Source organism: Sapajus apella, unplaced genomic scaffold (assembly GCF_009761245.1).
Source record: "Sapajus apella isolate SASKATOON/1434 unplaced genomic scaffold, GSC_monkey_1.0 scaffold62, whole genome shotgun sequence".
NCBI classification, from domain to species: Eukaryota; Metazoa; Chordata; class Mammalia; order Primates; family Cebidae; genus Sapajus; species Sapajus apella.
In genome coordinates, this window is record NW_022437002.1 from 20159629 (window position 1) to 20180747 (window position 21119).

The 21119-nt window shown below is 37.3% G+C and overlaps 1 protein-coding gene and 1 long non-coding RNA gene across 6 annotated transcripts in view; one reads left to right on the forward strand and one right to left on the reverse strand.

Moving 5' to 3' along the window:
- The first annotated feature begins 220 nt into the window (after positions 1-220).
- LOC116529551 lies at positions 221-20467 on the forward strand. Its single transcript, XR_004259538.1, has 3 exons — positions 221-232; positions 8502-8505; positions 20046-20467. It is a non-coding gene; the product is annotated as an uncharacterized LOC116529551 (long non-coding RNA).
- SPATA6 (spermatogenesis associated 6) overlaps positions 14172-21119 on the reverse strand; it is a 158457-nt gene continuing 151509 nt past the window's right edge. For all 5 annotated transcript variants that reach the window (XM_032247523.1, XM_032247521.1, XM_032247520.1 and 2 more), the window contains one exon: positions 14172-18053. In XM_032247523.1, coding sequence (XP_032103414.1) covers positions 17873-18053 — 181 coding nt within the window. In that variant the 3' untranslated portion in view covers positions 14172-17872. The remainder of the gene's footprint in view (positions 18054-21119) is intronic.

The window sequence follows — 21119 nt, forward strand, 5'->3', positions numbered from 1 at the left end:
CTACATGTTCTTTACATGTACCCCAGAACCTAAAATGCAATTATATATATAAAATGTTTAAATAATGGAAAACTAGCTTCCTCCAATATAAAAATGGTTCAATCACTGAAAATCAAATATCACTTCTTAAAATCCAACATTAAACTCAATACCTAAGGAATATCAAACAATAGTAGGGAAAAGTTCTATAGACTATGTATGAGAAAATATTAACATTTGAATGTAAGTCATAGTTCAGACACTAACACTCCCACTGTGTGACCCACAAGAGACACTTAACCTAAACTTGAGTTTTCTTGTTTGTAAAAAATGTAAATTATAATCCCTGTTCTACCTAATTCACAAACATGTTATGGAAGGATACAATAAAGTAAGTAAAATGCTTGAAAATGATAATGAATTATATAAAATGCAAGCTATTATTTATTATAAACACTTATTAGAAATAGTTTTTCCAAGGTTTTAAATGTTTGGTAGACAAAAATTCACTAAAGTCAATTTCTTTTTCCATTTTCCCAACATAAACACTTGAAAATACTTCCTAATTCAAAAGCTGGCATCTTTTCTCTCATTTGGCAAAAACCATTTCCCTCCGGGTTTCCAGTGGAAGTGAAATTATTTTGACTGTTTTTGTTTAAGATTATCAACAAAAACCTCTCCAAAACCTCTCCAAATGCTGCTTCTATGCCAAAACACATTCTTTATGCAGCACAGTTGTAGGAATGTATTGTATGTGAGCTACTACTGGGCCACAAGGAGAATTGAGATAGCATATTTTTTCTATCCGTTAGGAATATTCAAAATATTTTCAACATGTCCTTGTTAAGTGGTAGATTCCTTTTCAATATGACATTTTCTTTAACCACAGATGAAAAACAGAAAAAAGGAACTATGCTAAGTAATTATTTCAGAAAATAAGTATTATAGATGAGTCCAATAGATAGTAAGCTATATAATAATTATAAATATTATTTATAGAACCCTTACTGAAATGAGAAAAGTTCCTTATCCCTGTCACAGGGCATGTGATGCTGTGGCTCACTTCTTTGGTGCATGCTGCTCATATCCTTAGGGGAAGAATGCAAACGGGCATGTTGTGGGGAGTGCTGACCCCAGAGCAGCCTCTAGGGTTGAGTGTTTATAGCTCCCGAAGCCTCAGTGGGTATGTGTTACAGTGCACTCTTTCAGTTTTGCCATTGCAGGTGGCTTGCATTAATCAGCTCAATTAGACCCTCTACCTTACAGAGGGCTTTCTGTACCCAGGGTTCTTGTCTTAGTGTACTGGAAAAATCGAATCACACGTGGGCTTGGAGAATGAGTACAAGGTTTTATTGAAGGGTGGAGGTAGTTCTCAGCAGATGGATGGGGAGCCAGAAGGGGGATGGGGTGGGAAGGTGGTCTTCCCCTGAAGTCGGCCACCCAGCAGCTAGACTCTCCTCCAACTGCTGCTGGCCGAATTCCACATTGTCCCACCTGGCCTACAGGCGTCTGCTGGTCCCTGTTGGTGTGCTCCTCTGCTACTCTGCTCCTCTTGATGTCCAGTTGCCTGTGTGTGTTCATCTGCCCGATGTCCAGCCGCTTGTGTCTGTGACCGCTAGGTTTTTATAGGGGTTTTTATAGGCACAGAATCGGGGGCAGGGTGGGCCAGGGTGGTCTTGGCAAATGCAACATTTGGGCGCAAAAACAGGGGTGCCTGTCCTCACCTAGGTATGTGGGCACAGGCCCGAGGGTAGAGCCCTTGCCAGGGACCCCACCTTTCTCTACCCAGCAAATCCGTGTCCCGCTCCCTTATCATTACCATGTGCTAGGCATTGTTTTAGGCACTTAAGATGTCTACTTAAAAATAAAAAGATGTGTGTGTTTTTGCCTGTGTGTGCACATGCATACACAATCATATGTTATAATCTTCTGAAAAAGGTGATTTCTCAATCACATTGAACATTCCTAAGAGCGATGGAAACGTTCATCTAGTTGAGTTCATTTATGGTCACTTCTTCTGAACTAGGGTGATTAACTTCTAGTTCTAACATTCTCCAAATTGGAAAAACATGGTTAATTCTATAAAACGTAAGTGTGCTAAATATATATATATATATTTTGAGACAGACTCACTCCGTCACCAGGCACCAGGCTTTAGTGCAGTGGTGCGACTTCGGCTCACTGCAACCTCCGCCTCCCGGGTTCAAGCAATTCTCCTGCCTCAGCCTCCCAAGTAGCTGGGACTACAGGCGTGTGCCACCACGCCCAGCCAATTTTTTTGTATTTTTAGTAGAGACGGGGTTTCGCCATGTTGCCCAGGATGGTCTCGATCTCTTGACCTCGTGATCCACCTGCCTCAGCCTCCCAAAGGATTACAGGCATGAGCCACTGTGCCCGGCCGCTAAATTTTTTTAAAATCCAGAAAAACTTCCTAGGATTGAAACTGGTTTTAGAGGACATACTCTCAAACTAAATTCATTTTTGTTTTAAAAAATAATAACTGTATAAAACTTAAATGGATAATATTCTCTAACTGTACTCATGTGTATAGCTTCATGTGTAAAACCTACATAGAACTTCTCTACCAACATGTACAAAGCATAAAATATTAATATAATGTTTTAAAAAACAGAAATAATGACACTAAGGCAGCTGTCTATGCCTGGATGGATTTGCGCACAAAACAATAAAACTAATGACAGGGAAAAAGGTACACAATTATCTTTATGCATCTACTATTTGTCAGGTATAGTGCTAGTCACTTTGCATCTTTTACCTCATGTAGTCTTCATAGTAACCATCCTAGGTAGGTATTATTCTCATTCCATGGATAGTAAAATTAAGGTTTGAGATCTCTAGGTTCTACCACACTACAGAATCTAAACCTGGACATACAGTGCTGTTTTTATTCTCTCACACACCATACATAAATTAAACAACTAGTAAATTTAAGAGCCATATCAAAATACCTGAATAGAGTAATTTTGTCCTATGTCTTAAAATAATTCTGAGTATTTTTCTATACTATTCAAATAGCTCATTTTTTTCTCTGATCAGATCCTCAACATCTTCCCAAATACTATATCTACTGACTTCATATTTTAGTCATTACAGTTACCGTTTAATGAACACCATGCATTGTAATAGATACTCCATGCACATTAACTCTTTAAACATCTACAACAACCCTATGAAAATATCTTCTATTCTACCAGTGAGGAAACATGTTTTCATACAGGTTAAAGAATACAGAGGTGACAAATTTAGAGAATGGAATTCAGGGTCTGTTCAACTATAGAACCAACAGTACTGCCATTATGCCAAATGCAATATTTTTCAAACTACAAATACTCTTTCCCAGATCATTTATAAATGCAAGGTATTATGATAAGGTCTAATATATGACAAAGAATGTCCATATATATTTTCCCATTTAATCATAAGACTTATCTGAAAAACGAAGGACAATGTTTATTATCCTATTTCATAGGTAGACAAAGATGAGGTTCAGAAAATTGAAAGAAAGTGCTTTTTCCACTATACAATGTTGCTGTCAATTTTTTGGTAATAGAAATAAATAAATATATAAAGTATAAATACACTTACATAGCAAACATAAATCACAAATATGTATTTCAAATATACATTTGGTATATAAATTTTTAAAAGTACATATTAAATAAATCCTTCTCCAACCCTTTGTTTGCTTATATAACTAATTTTGCTATTTTAAAAAAGAAGTCAATGAATTAGTGAAGGATTATTTTTATTGGCCAATGAAAGTCTCTAACAGGATACACCTATTCTCAATTCTATTACAGCTGTTCAAAGACAATGTCTTTCAGTACAAATTTTTTCTTCGCCTTCCTTCCGAATTCTATCATGTACAAAAAAGCTAAGCTTCTTTAAATTTTTACTGAAACAGAAATGTGGTGATGCTTAAATGTGTGGTTACTCAGCTAAAGAGGGTGACTGGGGTTCCAGAGGCAGTACATGCTAAGTCTTTACCTAGAACTATCTCATGTATACACTGTAAAATAATGGCAATCAAGCTAATTAACATATCCATCGCCTCTACAGTTACCATTTGTGTTTGTGTGTGTCTGTTGAAAAGATTTAATGCCCATCCCCTTAGCAAATATCAATTATACAACAGTTTAACTATCATCACCATGTTGTACATTAGATGTCCAAAAGTTGTTCATCTTGCATAGCTGAAACTTTGTACCCTTTGATCAATATCACCTCATTTCCCCCTCCCTTCAATCCCTTGGCAACCACCATCCTACTTCTGCTTCTGTGAGCTTGACTATGAGATTCCCATACGAGTGAGATCATGCAGTATTTTTCTGTGTCTAGCTTATTTTGCTTAGCAAAATGCCGTAAAGCTCCATCTATGTGGTCACAAATGGCAGGATTTTCTTCTTTTAAGGCTGAATAGTATTCCTTTATATATACATACATTTTGTTTTTCATTCATCCATTGGTGGACCCTTAGGTTGATTCCATATCTTGGCTATTGTGAATAATAACATAATGAACATAGTAATATCAATACCTATTTGCAATTGTGATTTCAATTCCTTTGAATATATAACCAGAAGTGGAATTGCTGGATCATATGATAGTTCTATTTTTAATTTTTTGAGTCACTTTCATATTGACTTCCATAATGGCTATGGAAACACACTTATCTTTTGTCTTTTTGACAGCAGCCATTCTAACCTGTTGGAGGTGATACCTCATTGTGGTTTTGACTTGCATTTTCCCTGATAATCAGAAATATTGAGCAACTTTTCCTATTCCTGTTGGCCTTTTGAGTTTCTTCTTTTGAGGTCCTTTGTCCGTTTTTAAATTGTTATTTGTAACTTTGGTATTAAGTTGTATGAGTTCCTTACATATTTAGGATTTAATCCCTTATAGAATATATGGTTTGCAAATATTTTTCTCTCATTCTGAAGATTGCCTTTACATTTTGTTGACTGTTTGCTATGCAGAAGCTTTGTAGTTGGGTGTGGCCTCATCTATTTTTGCTTTTGTTGCCTGTCCTTTTGTTGTCATATCAAAAAAAAATTATTGCCAAGATCAATTTCAAGGAGATTTTTCCTTATGCCTTATTCTACGGTTTCGTGGTTTCAAGTTTTACATTTAAGTCTTAATTTTGAGTTGATTTTACGTATGGTATAATGGTTCAATTTCATTCTTTTGCTCTTGGATATACGGTTTGCCCAACATCACTTTTTTTAAATTATACTTTAAGTTTTGGGTTACACGAGTAGGTTTGTTACATAGGTATACACGTGCCATGGTGGTTTGCTGCACCCAACAACCTATCATCTACATCAGGTATTTCTCCTAATACTATCCCTCCTCTAGCACCCCATCCCCCAACAGGCCCTGGTTTTTGATGTTCCCCTCCCCGTGTCCATGTGTTCACATTGTACAACTCCCACTTATGAGTGAAAACATGCAGTGTTTGGTTTTCTGTTCCTGTGTTGATTTGCTGAGAATGATTTCCAGCTTCATCCATGTCTCTGCAAAGGACATGAACTCATCCTTTTTTATGGCTGCATAGTATTCTATGGTGTACAGGTGCTACATTTTCTTTATCCAGTCTATCATTGATGGGCATCTGGGTTGGTTCCAAGTCTTTGCTGTTGTGAATAGTTCTGCAATAAACATACACGTTAATGTGTCTTTATAGTAAAATGATTTCTAATCCTGTGGGTGTATACCCAGTAATGGGATTGCTGGGTCAAATGGTATTTCTGGTTCTAGATCCTGTCTTTAACAATGGTTGACCTAATTTACACTCCCACCAACAGTATAAAAGCATTCCTATTTATCCACATCCTCTCAAGCATCTGTTGTTTTCTGACATTTAAATGATCGCCATTCTAACTCGCATCAGATGGTATCTCATTGTGGTTTTGATTTGCATTTTTCTAATGACCAGTGATGGTGAGCTTTTTTTCACATATTTGTTGGCTGCATAAATGTCTACTTTCAGAAGTGTCTGTTCATATTCTTCACCCACTTTTTGATGGGGTGGTTTTTCTTGTAAATTTAAGTTCCTTGTAGATTCTGAATATTAGACCTCTGTCAGATTGATAGACTGCAAAAATTTTCTCCCATTCTGTAGGCTGTCTGTTCACTCTGATAGTTTCTTTTGCAGAGCAGAGTGCTTTAGTTTAATTAGATCCCATTTGTCAATTTTAGTATTTGTTGCCATTGCTTTTGGTATTTTACTCATGAAGTCTTTGCCCATGCCTATGTCCTGAATGGTATTGCCTATGTTTTCTTCTAGGGTTTTTATGGTTTTACGTCTTACGCTTAAGTCTTTAATCCATCTTGAGTTAATTTTTGTATAAGGTGTAAGGAAGGGGTCTAGTTTCAGTTTTCTGCATATGGCTAGCCAGCTTTCCCAACACCACTTATGAAATAGGAAATTCTTTCCCCATTGCTTGTTTTTGTCAGGTTTGTCAAAGATCAGATGGCTGTAGAGTGTGGCATTATTTCTGAGGCCTCTGTTCTGTTCCATTGGACTATATATATGTTTTGGTACCAGTACCATGCTGCTTTTGTTACTGTAGCCTTATAATATAGTTTGAAGACAGGTAGTGTGATCTTTCCAGCTTTGTTATTTTTGCTTAAGATTGTCTTGGCTGTACGGCCTTTTTGGTTTCATATACAATTTAAAGTAGTTTTTTTTCTAATTCTATTCTCCCGGCCTGCAAGGTTTGTTGAGGAATAAACTGAGAGTCATATAGAGGTTCCCTTATATGTGATAAATTGTTTTTCTTATGTTTTTTTTTTTTAACATTCTTTGTCTCTTGATTTTTGACAGTTTAATTATAATGTCTCTCAGTGTAGACTTCTTTATGTTCAACCTATTCAGGGTTTTATGGGCATCTTGAGTCTGGATGTCTACCTATTTTCCCAGATTTTGGAAATTTTCAGTTTTTATATCTTTAAATAAGTGTTTCTCCTTGTTTTCATTTTCCCCTCCAGAACTCTCATTATGTATATACTGATTTACTTGATGATGTGTTACATAAATCCCCTATGCTTTCTTCACTATTTTTCATTCCTTTTTCTTTTTTCTCCTACAACTGGGTAGTTTCAAATAACCTGTCTTTGGGCACTACACTCTTTTCTTCTGCTTAATTGAGGCTAATGTTGAGACTTGCTATTTTTTCAGCTCAGCTGTTAAATTCTTCAGCTCCAGGAATTGTTTTTTTCTTTTAATTTCAATGTGTTTTTAGGAGAATAGGTGGTGTGTGGTTACACAAATAAGTTCATTAGCAGTGATTTGTGAGATTTTGGGGTACCCGTCATCCAAGCAGTGTACACTGTATCCAATGTGTAGTCTTATTCCTCACCCCCCACAATTTTCCCTGAGTCTCAGTCCATTGTATCATTCTTATGCCTTTGCATCCTCATAGTTTAGCTCCCACTTATGAATGAAAACATACAATGTTTGGTTTTCCATTCCCTAGTTACTTCACTTAGAATAATGGTCTCCAGTTCCATCCAGGTTGCTGTGAATGCCATTATTTCATTCCTTTTTATGACTGGGTAGTGTTCCATATACACATTTCCATTGTTGATTAATGGGCATTTGAGCTGGTTACATATTTTTGCAATTGCAAATTGTGCTTCTATAAACACGTGTGTGCAGGTACCTCTTTCATATTATTACTTCTTTTCCTCTGGGTAGATGCCCAGAAGTGGGATTGCTGGATCAAATGGTAGATCAATTTTTAGTTCTTTAAGAAATCTTTACGCTGTTTTCCATAGGGGCTGTACTAGTTTACATTCCCATCAACAGTGTCAAAGTGTCCCATTTTCACCACACCCATGCCATTTTTTTGATTACGGCCATTCTTGCAGGAGTGAGGTGGTATTGCATTGTGGGTTTGATTTGCATTTCCCTATCAGTTAGTGATGATTAGCATTTTTTCATGTTTGTTGTCCATTTGCATATTTTCTTTTGAGAATTGTCTATTCATGTCCTTAGCCCACTTTTTGATGGGATTGTCTGTTTTGTTTTTCCTGATTTGAATGAGTTCCTTAGAGATCCTGTGTATTAGTCCTCTGTTGGATGTATAGACTGCAAAGATTTTCTTCCACTCTGTGGGTTGTCTGTTTCCTCTGCTATTCTTTTGCTGTGCAGAAGATTTTTAATTTAATTAAGTCCCATCTATTTATCTTTGTTTTTGTCGTATTTGCTTTTGGGTTCTTGGTCATGAAGTCTTTACCTAAGCCAATGTCTAGAAGTGGTTTTCCAATGTTATCTTCTAGATTTTTATGGTTTCAGGTCTTAGATTAAGTCTTTGATCAATCTTGAGTTTATTTTTCTATAAGGTGAGAGATGAGAATCCAGTTTCATTCTTCTATATGTGGCTTGACAAGTATCCCAGCATCATTTGTTGAATAGGGTGCCCTTTCTCCACTTTACGTTTTTGCTTGCTTTGTCCCTCTGTCTTTTTTAACTCCTGTTGCTTTAAAGTTGGTATAAGAATAGTTACTCCTTCTCACTTTTGATGTCCATTTGCATGAAATATCTTCTTTCATCCCTTTACCTTAAGTTTATAAGAGTCCTTGTGTGTCAGGTGAGTCTCTTGAAGACAGCATATACTGGTTGGTGAGTTCTTATCCATTCCACCATTCTGTATCTTTTAAGTTGAGCATTTAGGCAATTTACATTTAACATTAACATTGAGATGTAACATATTATTCTAGTCATTATGTTATTTCTTGCTTGAATACCATATTGTTGTTTTTCATTGTGTTTTATAGATCCTGTGAGACTTATGCTTTAAGAAGATTCTATTTTGGTACCTTTCAAGAATCTGTTTCAAGATTTAGAGCTCCTTTTATCAGTTCTTATAGTGCTGGCTTGGTAGTGGTGAATTTTCTCAGCATTTTCTTGTATAAAAATGACTATTTTTCCTTCATTTATGAAGTTTAGTTTCACTGGATACAAAATTCTTGGCTGATAATTGTTTTGTGTCAGGAAGTTAAAGAGAGGACCCCAATCCCTTTTAGCTTGTAGGGTTTCTGCCAAGAAATCTGCTGTTAATCTGATACGTTTACTTTATAGTTTACCTGATGCACTTCCTTAGCAGCTCTTAAGATTCTTTTCTTAGCCTTGCCTTTAGATAACCTAATGAATGTGTGCCTAGGCAATGATCTTTCTGTGGTAAATTTCCCAGGTGTTCTTTGAGCTTCTTGTATTGGAATACCTAGATCTCTAACAAGGCTGAGTGAGTTTTACTCAATTACTCCCTCAAATACGTTTTCCAAACTTTTAGATTTATCTTCGTCCTCAGGAATACCAAATATTCTTAGGTTTGGTCATTTAACACAATCCCAAACTTCTTGGAGGCTTTGTTCATTTTGTTAAAATTCTTTTTTCTTTGTATATGTCAGATTGGGTTAATTCAAAAGCCTTGTCTACAAGCTTTAACATTCTTTCTTCTATTTGTTTGATTCTATTGATAAGACTTTCCCATGCATTTTGCATTTCTCTAAGTGTATCCTTGATTTCCAGAAGTTGTGACTGTTTTTAATTTATGCTATCTATTTCACTGGAGATTTTTCCATTTGTAACCTGTATCAATTTTTTTTTCTTTAAGTTGGACTTCACCTTTCTCTTGTCTTGATTGGCTTAATAATTGACCTTCTGAATTATCTTTCTGGCAATTCAGAGGTTTTGCATTCGTTTGGAACTATCGATGGTGAACTAGTGTGATTTTTGGGGGTGTTAAAGAAACTTGTTTTGTCATATTTCCAGAATTGTTTTTCTGGTTTCTTCTCATTTGGGTAGACTATGTCAGAGGGAAGATTTGGGACTCAAAGGTTGCTGTTCAGATTCTTTTGTCCCACAGGGGTGCTCCTTTGATGTGGTGCTCTCCCTTTTCCCCTATGGATAGGGCTTCCTGAGAGCCTAACTGCAGTGATTATTACTTCTCTTCTGGATCCAGCCACCCAGCAGGGCTACCAGGCTCCAGGCTGGTATTGGTGAGTATCTGCAAAGAGTCCTGTGATGTGATCTATTTTCATGTCTCTCAGCCATGGATAACAGCAGCTACTCCAGTGGAGGTAGCAGGGGAGTGAAGTAGACTCTATGAGGCTCATTGACTGTATTTTTGTTAAGTGCACTGGTTTTGTGTTGTTTGGCCTCCAGCCAGGAGGTGGCACTTTCCAAAGCATATTAGCTGGGGTTGTATGGGGAGGATCAGGTGGTAGGTGGGTCCATAGAGCTCTCAAGAGATTATGTCCCTTGTCTTTGGCTGCTAGGGCTGGTAGAGAAAGACCACCAGGTGTGGGCAGGTTAGACATGTCTGAGCTCTGACTCTCCTTGGGCAGAGCTTGCTGCAGCTGCTGTGGGGGATGGTGATGTGATTCCCAGGCCAATGGAATTATGTGTTCAGGGGGAGTATGGCTATCTTTGCTGCATCACACAGGTCACTAGGGAAGTGGGGAAAAGCTGGCAACTACAGGCCTCAACCAGCTCCCACACAGCCCATAGACTGAAAGGCTGGTCTTACTCCCATGTGCCCATCTGCCTCCCTCACCCAACAGCACCAGGTTTATTTCCAGGAAGCTGGTAAGTAGAGCTGAGATGTGCCCCAGGCTACAAGCATCCCAGCTGGAAAATCAAGTGGACTCACAGTTCCTTGGCTGTCCCAGGGAGCCTGTAGTGGCATTCCACTTCCTTGAAAGGGTCTGTGAATTCTCTTGGCTTTCCTGGTATTCCTGTGGTAGTTCTAAGAGCAAAAGTTCATGATGTGAGTCTCCACACACTGCTCTATCTGTCAGGGGGGAGCTGCAAGTTAGTCCTGCCTCCTAGCCACCATTTTCCCCCAGTTGTTTCTTTTTCTATTTTTTAAAATCTCTTTGTTGAAGTCATTTTGTCCCTGTTTTCCTAATTTTGTTATGTTGTTTATCTGTGTTGTCTTGTAGCTCACCAAGCTTCTGAAGAACAAATATTTTAAATTATTTGGCAGGTAACTCACGAATACCTGTTTCTTTGGGGTCAGTTACTATAAGTTTGTGTTCCTTTGGTGGTGTCATAGTTTTCTGAATTTTTGTTTTTCTTGTATCTTTGCATTGGTGTCAGTGCATTTGAAGCAGCACTTACCTCTTCCAGATTACCTTTGTTAAGAAAAGCTCTTAGAGGGGGAGTGGAAGTATGCTGTGACACCGAGTCTACTGGCATGTGAGGTGCCAAATGCAGTAACTTGTCACAGCTCTGCATCCACAAAGGACAGGAGTGATGGCACAGGAGCTGAAGTAGCCAGGGTCTACAACATTTGGCTACTATGTGGTCTTCAGCAGTGAATGTTGTGGGGGTTTTGTGGTGCCCATGAGGGCTGCTGGGGTCCTTAGTGGTGGCCACTGGGTAGAGCAGCAAATGCACCTGCATAGGTAATGCCAAAGTTGGCAGTAAAGACTGGGGACAGCTAGGGGTGCACAGGAGGGCTGGTGGCAAGTTAGTGGAACGTATGTCTGTGGCACTAACAACTAAGATCAGCAGCAGGTGTGGCAAGAAATGCAGTGGCAAGAGATGGCCTTGGGCAGGCATATGTATGGCAGTGCAAACCACCAGTGCATATGTGGCTCCAACAGCGAAAGGCACTAGCAGACAAATGTGCAGTGGTGAGAGCTGTGTAAGGGCATGCATGCAGTGGTGCAAATAAGCAGTGCTTGCATGCATTGTGGTTGATAGCCAGGGCCAGCTGTGTGCATGTACATGCCCATGAGAATTGGTCACAGATAAATGTGGTGATTAAACTTGAGGCTAGTGGGTCAGTGCCAACTGCAGGCATGCATGCAGTGACTGCACTGGTTCCCAGGGTTTGGGTGCCCACAGAGGCAATGACTGGGGCAGCTCCACTGGAGGTAAAAATAACCTAGTCAGCTAGGGTCCATGAAATAAAAAGCCAGGAGGCCATCTGTGGTAAGAGCCATGGGAATTCCAATGCAACTGGGAGGTCCTCAGTCAAGAAGGGTGCTGGGGTCATCTGAAGACCAGGTCACTATGAACCATGATAGCACCTGCCACATGGCTGATACAATGTTCTCTGCCCTTCTTCTTTATTTCTAGCTGCTTCCAGATATCTCAGCTAGGCCAGTCTTCCCAGAGATTTCAGTGGGATAAAACCAATGTCTTTTGGGCATTACCTACAAAGTGCAAAGAAGCTGGACACTCGCCCTGCTCTCATTTTCACCTGTGAGGGTAACACTTGGCACTCAGCTGTGCCAGACTGAGGGATAGTGTGATAAACATGAGACTTCCTCATACCTATTCTGTGTGGTTATTTGTGGCTTTTGTTTGTTTTGCTTTGATTTTTTGCTCTGCTATCCTGCTGCAGCTTCTTATCTAGACTCCAAAGCTCTCCCACAGCTATTTCCACTCCTGGATGCCTATCGAATTATTGTTTGCTTGTGGGGTTGAGGGCCAGGGTCTCCTACTCTACCATCTTGTTGATAACACTCCCTTCTTGAATATCTTGTATGTTTTCCCCTCAAAAGAAGAAATCATTTGGTAATGAGAGTAAAGTTAAGTAACTTTATTAAATTTTAGAGAACAGTGTATCAGCTGGTAAACTGTTCTGTGCTGGCTTATTTCCCTCTTACTTCACAAACCTTATTAAGTGGATTTTCTAAGTCTTGTGCTATCCAAGACAGCTAGAAAGAATATCAACTAATTTGTTATTGTCCCTCAAGTAAATGCAGGTCTCTCCTCAACTCTCATATACACACACAAACTTGAACTGGGGAACTGTGTATTTGTTTATCTCTGGGTTATCATTCAATGCCTTGTAGATTGCCTGAAATATTTTTTGAATGATTGAACAGTCACAAGTACTGATTATCTGAGGAAACTTCATATAATTAAATTCAAAGTATATCATTCAGTGATAAATAATAAACACAATAACAACAAAATGTTGGATTTTCTTTTTTACCTTTTCATTTTGTACATAAAACTGTAGATAGTTAGAAAAAGGATTTCTTTAATATTATTATTATTATTATTATTATTTTTTAGCTCTGTCACCTAGGCTGGAGTGCAGTGGCACAATCTTGGCTCACTGCAGCCTCCACCTCCCAGGTTCAAGTGATTCTGCTGCCTTAGCCTCCCAAGTAGCTGATAGTCCCAGCTACTTGGGAGGCTGAGGCAGGAGACTACCCCATGCCTGGCTGATTTTTTTATTTTTAGTAGAGACAGGGTTTCACCATGTTGGCCAGGCTGGTCTTGAACACCTGACCTCAGGTGATCTGTCCACCTTGGCCTCCCAACCTGCTAGGATTACAGGCATGAGCCACTGCACCCAGCTATCTAGCTTAATTTTTAAAAGGGGTGCCCTCAAACTATCTTACTACCACCACAGCCTCCTTAAGTAGCAAAACATTCAATTACTTGAGGTCCAGAACTCAGGGTGCCTATTATGGTCACATATGAAAGTAGGCCAAAAACAAAAAGTAGAGCTTTCATTTATTTTTATCTGACTTCATAATGTGTTTTGTATTCTTGAATTTTCCCAAGTTCTAGAACTTTATTCTTAACTGACTCTGGATATTTTCAACTCCACCCTTGTAAAATCTGATCAATCACTTTTGAAGGCCGACGTGGTGGATTACCTAAGGTCAGGAGTTCAAGACCAGGCTGGCCAACATGATGAAACCCTGTCTCTACTAAAAATAAAAAAAAATTAGCTGGGTGTGGTGGCATGCACTTGTAATCTCAGCTACACAGGAGGCTGGGGCAGAAGAATCGCTTGAACTGGGAGGCAGAGGTTGCAGTGAGCCGAGATTGCACCACTGCACTCCAGCTTGGGCAACGGAGTGAGACTCCATCTCAACAAAAAAAATCTGATCAATATTTAGTTTATTCCACCTTGTTTAGCTATTCTCAAAAGTCCTTTCAATCCTTCAACATTCAGCTCAATGGTCACCTCGTCTGATGCTGCTTTAGACCTCTTTGTAGTTCTCTTACTGCATTAGTCATATTCTACCATACCATTTACAACCATGCACACTACTTCTAGCTAAAGCACTTTGAGGAGTTTCCTGAACAATCATGCTCCCTCCCACTTTCATGCCTCTGCATTTTCTGTTTCATCAAGGTAGAAGGCCCTTATTCCCCATTCTTGCATTTTCATATAGAAGTTACCAAACCATTGCAAATGTTTCAATACACTGCTTTTCACATTTTCAAAGATTGTAAAATTACATACCCTCTATTTCTAACATAGTGCTTAATACCTATGTGATGAACATATAAATGAGGCTTGAATGTGTAACTTATCTAAGATTCTAAGGTAAGATAAATATCAACACAGTAATTATAAAATAGTGCATTCACTTTGAAAAACAATTTGTTCGTTCTTCAAAATGTTGAACAGTTTCCATAGGACCCAGCAAGTCAACTTCTAGATGTATACTCCAGAGAAATAAAATCATATGTCCACAAAAAAGACTTGTATACTAGTGTTCAGAGCAGCATTTTGGAATATTGCAAAGTAGAAACAACCCAAATATCTATCAATCAAATGAATAAACAAAATGTGGTATATTCATATAATGGATTATTTAGTAATAAAAAGAAATGAAGTATTCATGCATGTTACAACATGCATGAACTCTCAAAATATTCTAAGTGACGGAAGTCAGATACAAAAGATCAATACTGTATGATTCCACTTGTATGAAATGTCCAGAACAGGCATGGAGACAAAAAGCATATCTGTGGTTTCCAGGGGTTGTGGGGAGGAGGGAGGAAGTGATCGCTCATGGTTACATGATTTCTTTTGAGGGTTATAAAATATTCTATAATTAGCTAGTGGTTATAGTTGCACAACTCTGTGAATATAGTAAAAACCACTTAATTGTATTCTTTTTCAGAGTGAATTATATCTCAATAAAGCTACTATTAGTAAATGAACACAATAATGAAAATTCTCTATTCATTCCAGATTTTTAAATCAGGGGTTTAATCTTTGGGAATCAGAAAGCAACTCTGCCTGCCTAGGACTTCCTGATCATACATAGTAATTGTACAATTATAAAATGTCAAAGGATCATTCTAGATTAACTCTTTGATCACCTTATTGTTGAGAAAACTGAGCTCCAAAAAGCATAAATGACTTAAATAAGGTTACATAACTAGCCAGTAGAACCAGGGAAGAGTCTCATTCCAATAATTCACATTTATTTGTTGATTTTGACATTTTCTTAAATCCCCAAGTTTTTTATAATTTAAAGAAAAACATTAAAAAGTAAGAAGAAATGCCTATGTATCTTTCATATTGACTCCAATAATTATTCTTAGATTTGTAGGAAATACAGGGGGAAGAAAGACTAAGAGAATAAACAACTGCACCTTTCTGCTCCTATGAATGAGAAAATACAACTATTAGTACTTAAAGGTTTTGCTCTTTAAAAACAGTACAGTGTAAGTACTCACAGTAGTAGTTAGAGCAATACGGACCACTCTTCTCCCCAGGGAATAGAAGATAATCAGACACTTCGCAAAGATGCTATTAATATTTACCAGGAAATTTTCCCCCAACTTTCAGAAAGACACTAACCTTAATCCACAGGAAAACATCTTTCAGAATATCAGATTCTAAAGTTTCCCTTTCAGAAGCCCTACTTTTTGCAGCCTTGGTCGGAGCCAATGGCAGATATAGGTGTAATAAGTCATTTCTGTGGTGCTTATTCACTCAGGAGATTTTGGTAGTAGTAAAACATTTTCTTTGAAAGTCATGTTTGTTCTTTTCACCAAAGAGCAACTCTTAAAAGACTTTTTATTTTCCCACAGAAAAACACTGAGGATACATATATTTGTAAAAGAGCATTATTTAATGTTGACCTTCAAAAGCTTATTGTAAAACACCTCATCATATAATCTACAGCCAGAGGGTAACTCACCAATTGTGCAGTCCAGTATTTCTGCAGCCTAGGTATCCACACGTATCTCAGGATAACACTGGCAGGTAGTGTGAGGGGCTAAGGGAATGACGGATGGCGCCCAGAATAACAAATAGTGTTACATGCTAAATTTAGTTTAGAAAATTCTGGGTTAATTCAATAAATATTTAAGGAATGTCAACTACATGCCAGGCTGTCTATTAGATACTAGAGCAAAACAGATTTATACCAGAATTTTCTTAAAGCCTCTAACACTAAAGGCTAGGGTTCACAATGAGCATGGTGACCATATATCCTAGTTTGCTGTAGACAGCCCCAGTTTATAGGCACTGTTCCAGCATTAAAATCATCTCTTTTTACTTCTATAATTCTACTTAGGACTCTCTGAAGAGGTGTAGGCTGTGTGTGTGTGTGTGTGTGTGTGTGTGTGTGTGTGTGTGTGTAGCAAACAGATTTTCCTAAACTTGCATAACCAATTACATCACATACTTCTATCTACATTCCTACATTCATCTCCTAAAACAGTGGTCTTGGTCCGCAGAACACAGTTTGGGGTCTACTCCATTCTCAACATTTGATAGCTGAGGAAACAAAGGATCTGAGAATAAAATAGACTCAGCTAGACACAGGACACTAAAACCTAGGACTCCTGGCTCACAGAGAGAGAGCGCTAATGCTCTTTCTGACACGTCACAGACTGTGACACTAAAGCACTCGTAACATGGTTAACAAGTTCTATTACAAAAATAAGTCACCAAGTTTCACATTTTAATTTCATTTTAAAGGAAGCTCATTTTTTTCTTCCTCAATCATAACTGTAAAATTAATCAAAAACAGAGTCAATGAGAAAATATCTTTTAGTCAACTCTTAAGACTATAACCCAAGTTCACTTACCCTACTCTCTCCTTTTCCTCCCCTCACTCTCTAGCAATTATAAAGTAGCTGATTTCTTTATATCTTCAAAGTATCACTGGCTTCACAGGTGTGTCTTGGGGTGGGAGAGGAGAAGTTAAGTCTATCCATCAATCAACAAAATGTTCAGTGCCTACCACAAAGTATTCTGCTGTAATATTTTACACTGTCGTTCTAAGTGTTTTTTTAAAGTGAGGATACTACAATAATTTCTTGGGCCATATGATACACAAATCCCAAAGACTCAAATTAAAATATAATTCCATTATTATTTTTGAGTTTCTATAAGCTTACCAACAGAAGCTATTTTCTGATTCTGGTTGCACCAAAGCGTTTGGCCCTAGAAAAATATCATGGAAAGAATTCTGTATTTAAAAACTAGTTATTCAAATTTTTGATCATCCATGGCCACTGGTATTTCTAGATAACTGCCATGCATTTTAAGCAACTTAGGTACTTCTTTCAGAGAAAAATGAGTGAATGGTCATATAGTCTTTAAAATGAGTCAATGAGCTAAGAAATATAATAGCCTGTTCTGAAAAAGGAAAAAGTAGAAAATGTTAGTTAAAATAGTGTTTAAACTTTTAGGAAATTCATTTCTGTATGTCATTTTGTTCATCATCAATAAAAGGTAGTCAATGTTAATTAAATCTCACACAGAAAAGATAACCAGTTAAGCAGATGAAAAGAAAATTACAAGGTAAGGGAGAAAAACATTTCTAGAAAGGAACATTTTTGGATTTGTAGATGGTAATTTGAGATGTACATGTAACAGAATATCCTTCTCACATATTGGAAGTTGTGACTGTGTGACAGAGCTTTGATGTTTGCAACACAGCAGACTCTTCTGCAATAATTATTTTAAAAGGCTTGCCTATGACAATTTCTCATTTGAAGTAATAAACTTATTCAAGTCTAACTATTATACTTAGTTATAATCCCATTTAAAAAAAAGAAATACAGATATTGATCATATCAAACATTTTCATTGAGAAGTTGACACGGACACTCATGCAGTTTAAGTGGATGTTCTCAGAAGCTTTCCTGCGTATGAGAAACAGAACTACAGGCCTTTTTGTATAAGTTTCTGTACATCTTGTCCATGCTGTTCTCAAAGATGGGACGGTGGGATTTTCCCTTATAAGAGGCTGCCCTGTTGGACCAGTATTCGCCATCGTCCAAATGGAAAGTGCCCCGTGGTTGCTGACATGAGCTATAAAAAGAGATATAAAAGGTACAAAATAATAATGAAACAAAATGAGAAATAGTACTATGTAAATCAAATATTTATTGAGTACTGTATGGGTATTTAATACTCTGCTGGGGCTGTGAAAAATAAAACACAATAATGCTTGTGCTTTCAAAGAGGGACATTTTAAAAGGGGAAGTAGAACTATCTGTGTAAAACTGTTATAAAACAGTAAAATGAAATGTTTGTGTTAGAGTTAAAAAGGAATTCAGAGAATAGACACAGGTGCAGTATGATAAAAGCAGAGCACAGGTGGCCTGGTATGGCCAGCATAAAAATGCATCGTTGCTAAAAGTCAGGCACACTTGAAACGGAATTCCAGCCCAGTCCTTTATAAGCTGTGAGACCCTGGGCAATTTATTTAATTATCCAGAGTCTCAGCTTTTTTAACTTTAGTTTTACAGGATTGTTTTAAAGTTTAAACACAGAAGTTATTAAATATGAGACATTAAACTAGGTACTTCGTATATATTTAAGAATACATCTTACAACTCTTAGAATTTGGTAGATACAGAAATCAAGACTCAGTGAAGTTAAGTGACTTGTCTAAGACTACTCAGCTAGTAATTGGCAAAATGAAAAAGGAGACCATGTGTGTGCTCTAAGGCTCTTTCTACTACACCATGCTGCTATTGCCCATAGAGTAGAAAATTAGGCTAAATAGGAACATTTGTGGAAAATGGAAACAAAGCAGAAGAGTTTGAATGAAGTGAAAGGATCAGCTATAGTTCTGAGGGTCTTAAAGAAAAAAGAAAGTGGGAGACAGGAAGGGAGGGAGGGGGAGGGAGAGAGAGAGAGAGCACGCGCAACAGAGAGAGCAAGCCTGTAGGAAGCTAATGAAATAGACTGAGATTGGGCTAGCTGTGATGAAGATAGAAAAGGAAAGGCAACTCTTTCTTAAGGATTAATAGCACTTTTATGCTATCAGTGTTATAATTTTACTAACACAAATATTAAATTCTGAAATTATATTTTTTATGGATAAAATGTTGAGTTTCTTTTCTTTTTTTTTTTTGAGATGACGTTTCACTCTTGTTGCCCAGGCTGGAGTGCAATGGCACAATCTCCACTCACCGCAACTTCCGCCTCCCAGGTTCAAGCAATTCTCCTGCCTCAGCCTCCCTAGTAGCTGGGATTACAAGCATGTGCCATCATGCCTGTCTAATTTTTTGTTCTTTTAGTAGAGATGGAGTTTCTCCATGTTGGTCAGGCTGGTCTCAAACTCCCGACCTCCGATGATCCACCAGCCTCGGCCTCCCAAAGTGCTGGGATTACAGGCCTAAGCCACAACAGTCAGCCCAAGTTTATTTTCTTATATAAATAATTGACCTATACCAATTAATGAAACAATTTTTACAGATTAGACCTTCCAGGTCTGTTAGAGATTACAAAATTTTTTCCTGAATACACACAACCTACAAAGCAAGATTAAACCATGAAAAAATACAAACCCTGTGACCAATAATGACTAACAATATTGAAACAGTAATAAAAACTCTCTTTTAAAAGAAAAGCTCTGGATCTGTGACTTCACTGCTGAATTCTACCAAATATTTAAAGAAGAACTAATAAGAAGTCTACTCAAAATATTACAAAAAATTGAAGATACAAGAAAACCTATTTTACCTAGCATTACCCTGGTACCAAAATCAGAAAAAAAAACCACAACAAAAAAAATAAATACAGGCTAATATTCCTGAAGAACATATGCAAAAATCCTCAACAGAATATCAGAAAATTGAATTCAACATGAAAAAGATCATTTACCATGCTCAAATGGAATTTATTCCAGGGATGCAAGGATGGTTCAACATGTGCAAATCAATAAATATGATATATAATATCAACAGAATCAAAAACAAAAAAGTATAATCATTTCAAAGTGTGCTGAAAAAGCATTTAATACAATTCAACATCCACTCATAATAAAACCCCTTCATAAACTAGGCATAGAAGGAGCATACCTCAAAATGATAAAGGCCATATATAACAAACTCATAGCTAATATTATACTGAATGGGAAAAAAATGAAAAGCCTTTCCACTAAGATTTGAAATAGGACAAAGATGCCCACTTTCACAACTTATATTCAACATAGTAATGGAAGTCCTAGCCAGAGCAATTAGGGAAGTGAAAGAAATAAAGCAGATCAAAATTGAAAAAGAAGTCAAATTATCCTTTTCTATAAAAAACATGATCTTATACTTAGAAAAACATAAAGACTCCCCCCCAAAAATTAAAATGAATAAGCACATTTAGTAAAGTTGCAAAATAAAAAATTAATCTGCAATAATCAGCATTTCTATATGCCAACAGTAAACAATCTGCAAAAGAGATCAGAAAGGCAATCCCATTTCCAATAGCAAAAAAAAAGAAAAAAGAAAAAAAATTTGGCCAGAAAAGTGAAAGATTGCTATGATAAAAACTATAAAACACTGACGAAAGAAACTGAAGAGAACACAAGAAAATGGAAACATGTTCATGGATTGGAAAAATCAATATTGTTAAAATGCCTATACTACCTAAAGCTATCTACAGAGTCATGCAATCTCTATCAAAATACTAATGACATTCTACACAGCAGCAGCAGCAACAACAAAGAATATCCTAAAATGTATTTGGAACCACACACACACACACACACACACACACACACACACAAAAAAAAAAAAAAAAAAAAAAAAAAAAAAAAACCCAACTACAATAGCCAAAGAAATCCTGAGCAAAAAGAACAAAGCTGGAGGCATCACATTACCTGACTTCAAATTAAACTGTGACACTACAGTAACCAAAACAGCATGGTACTAGAATAAAGACAGATGCATAGGTCAGTGGAACAGAAAAGAGAATGAAGAAATAAATCCACACATTTAAAGTTAACTCATTTTTGACAAAGGCACCAAGAACATACATTGCAGAAAGGACAGTCTTTTCAATAAATGGTGCAGGGAAAACCGGATATTCTTAGGCAAGAAAAATAAAAACAATGCCTATCTCTTACCACATACAAAAATTGAACTAAAATGGATT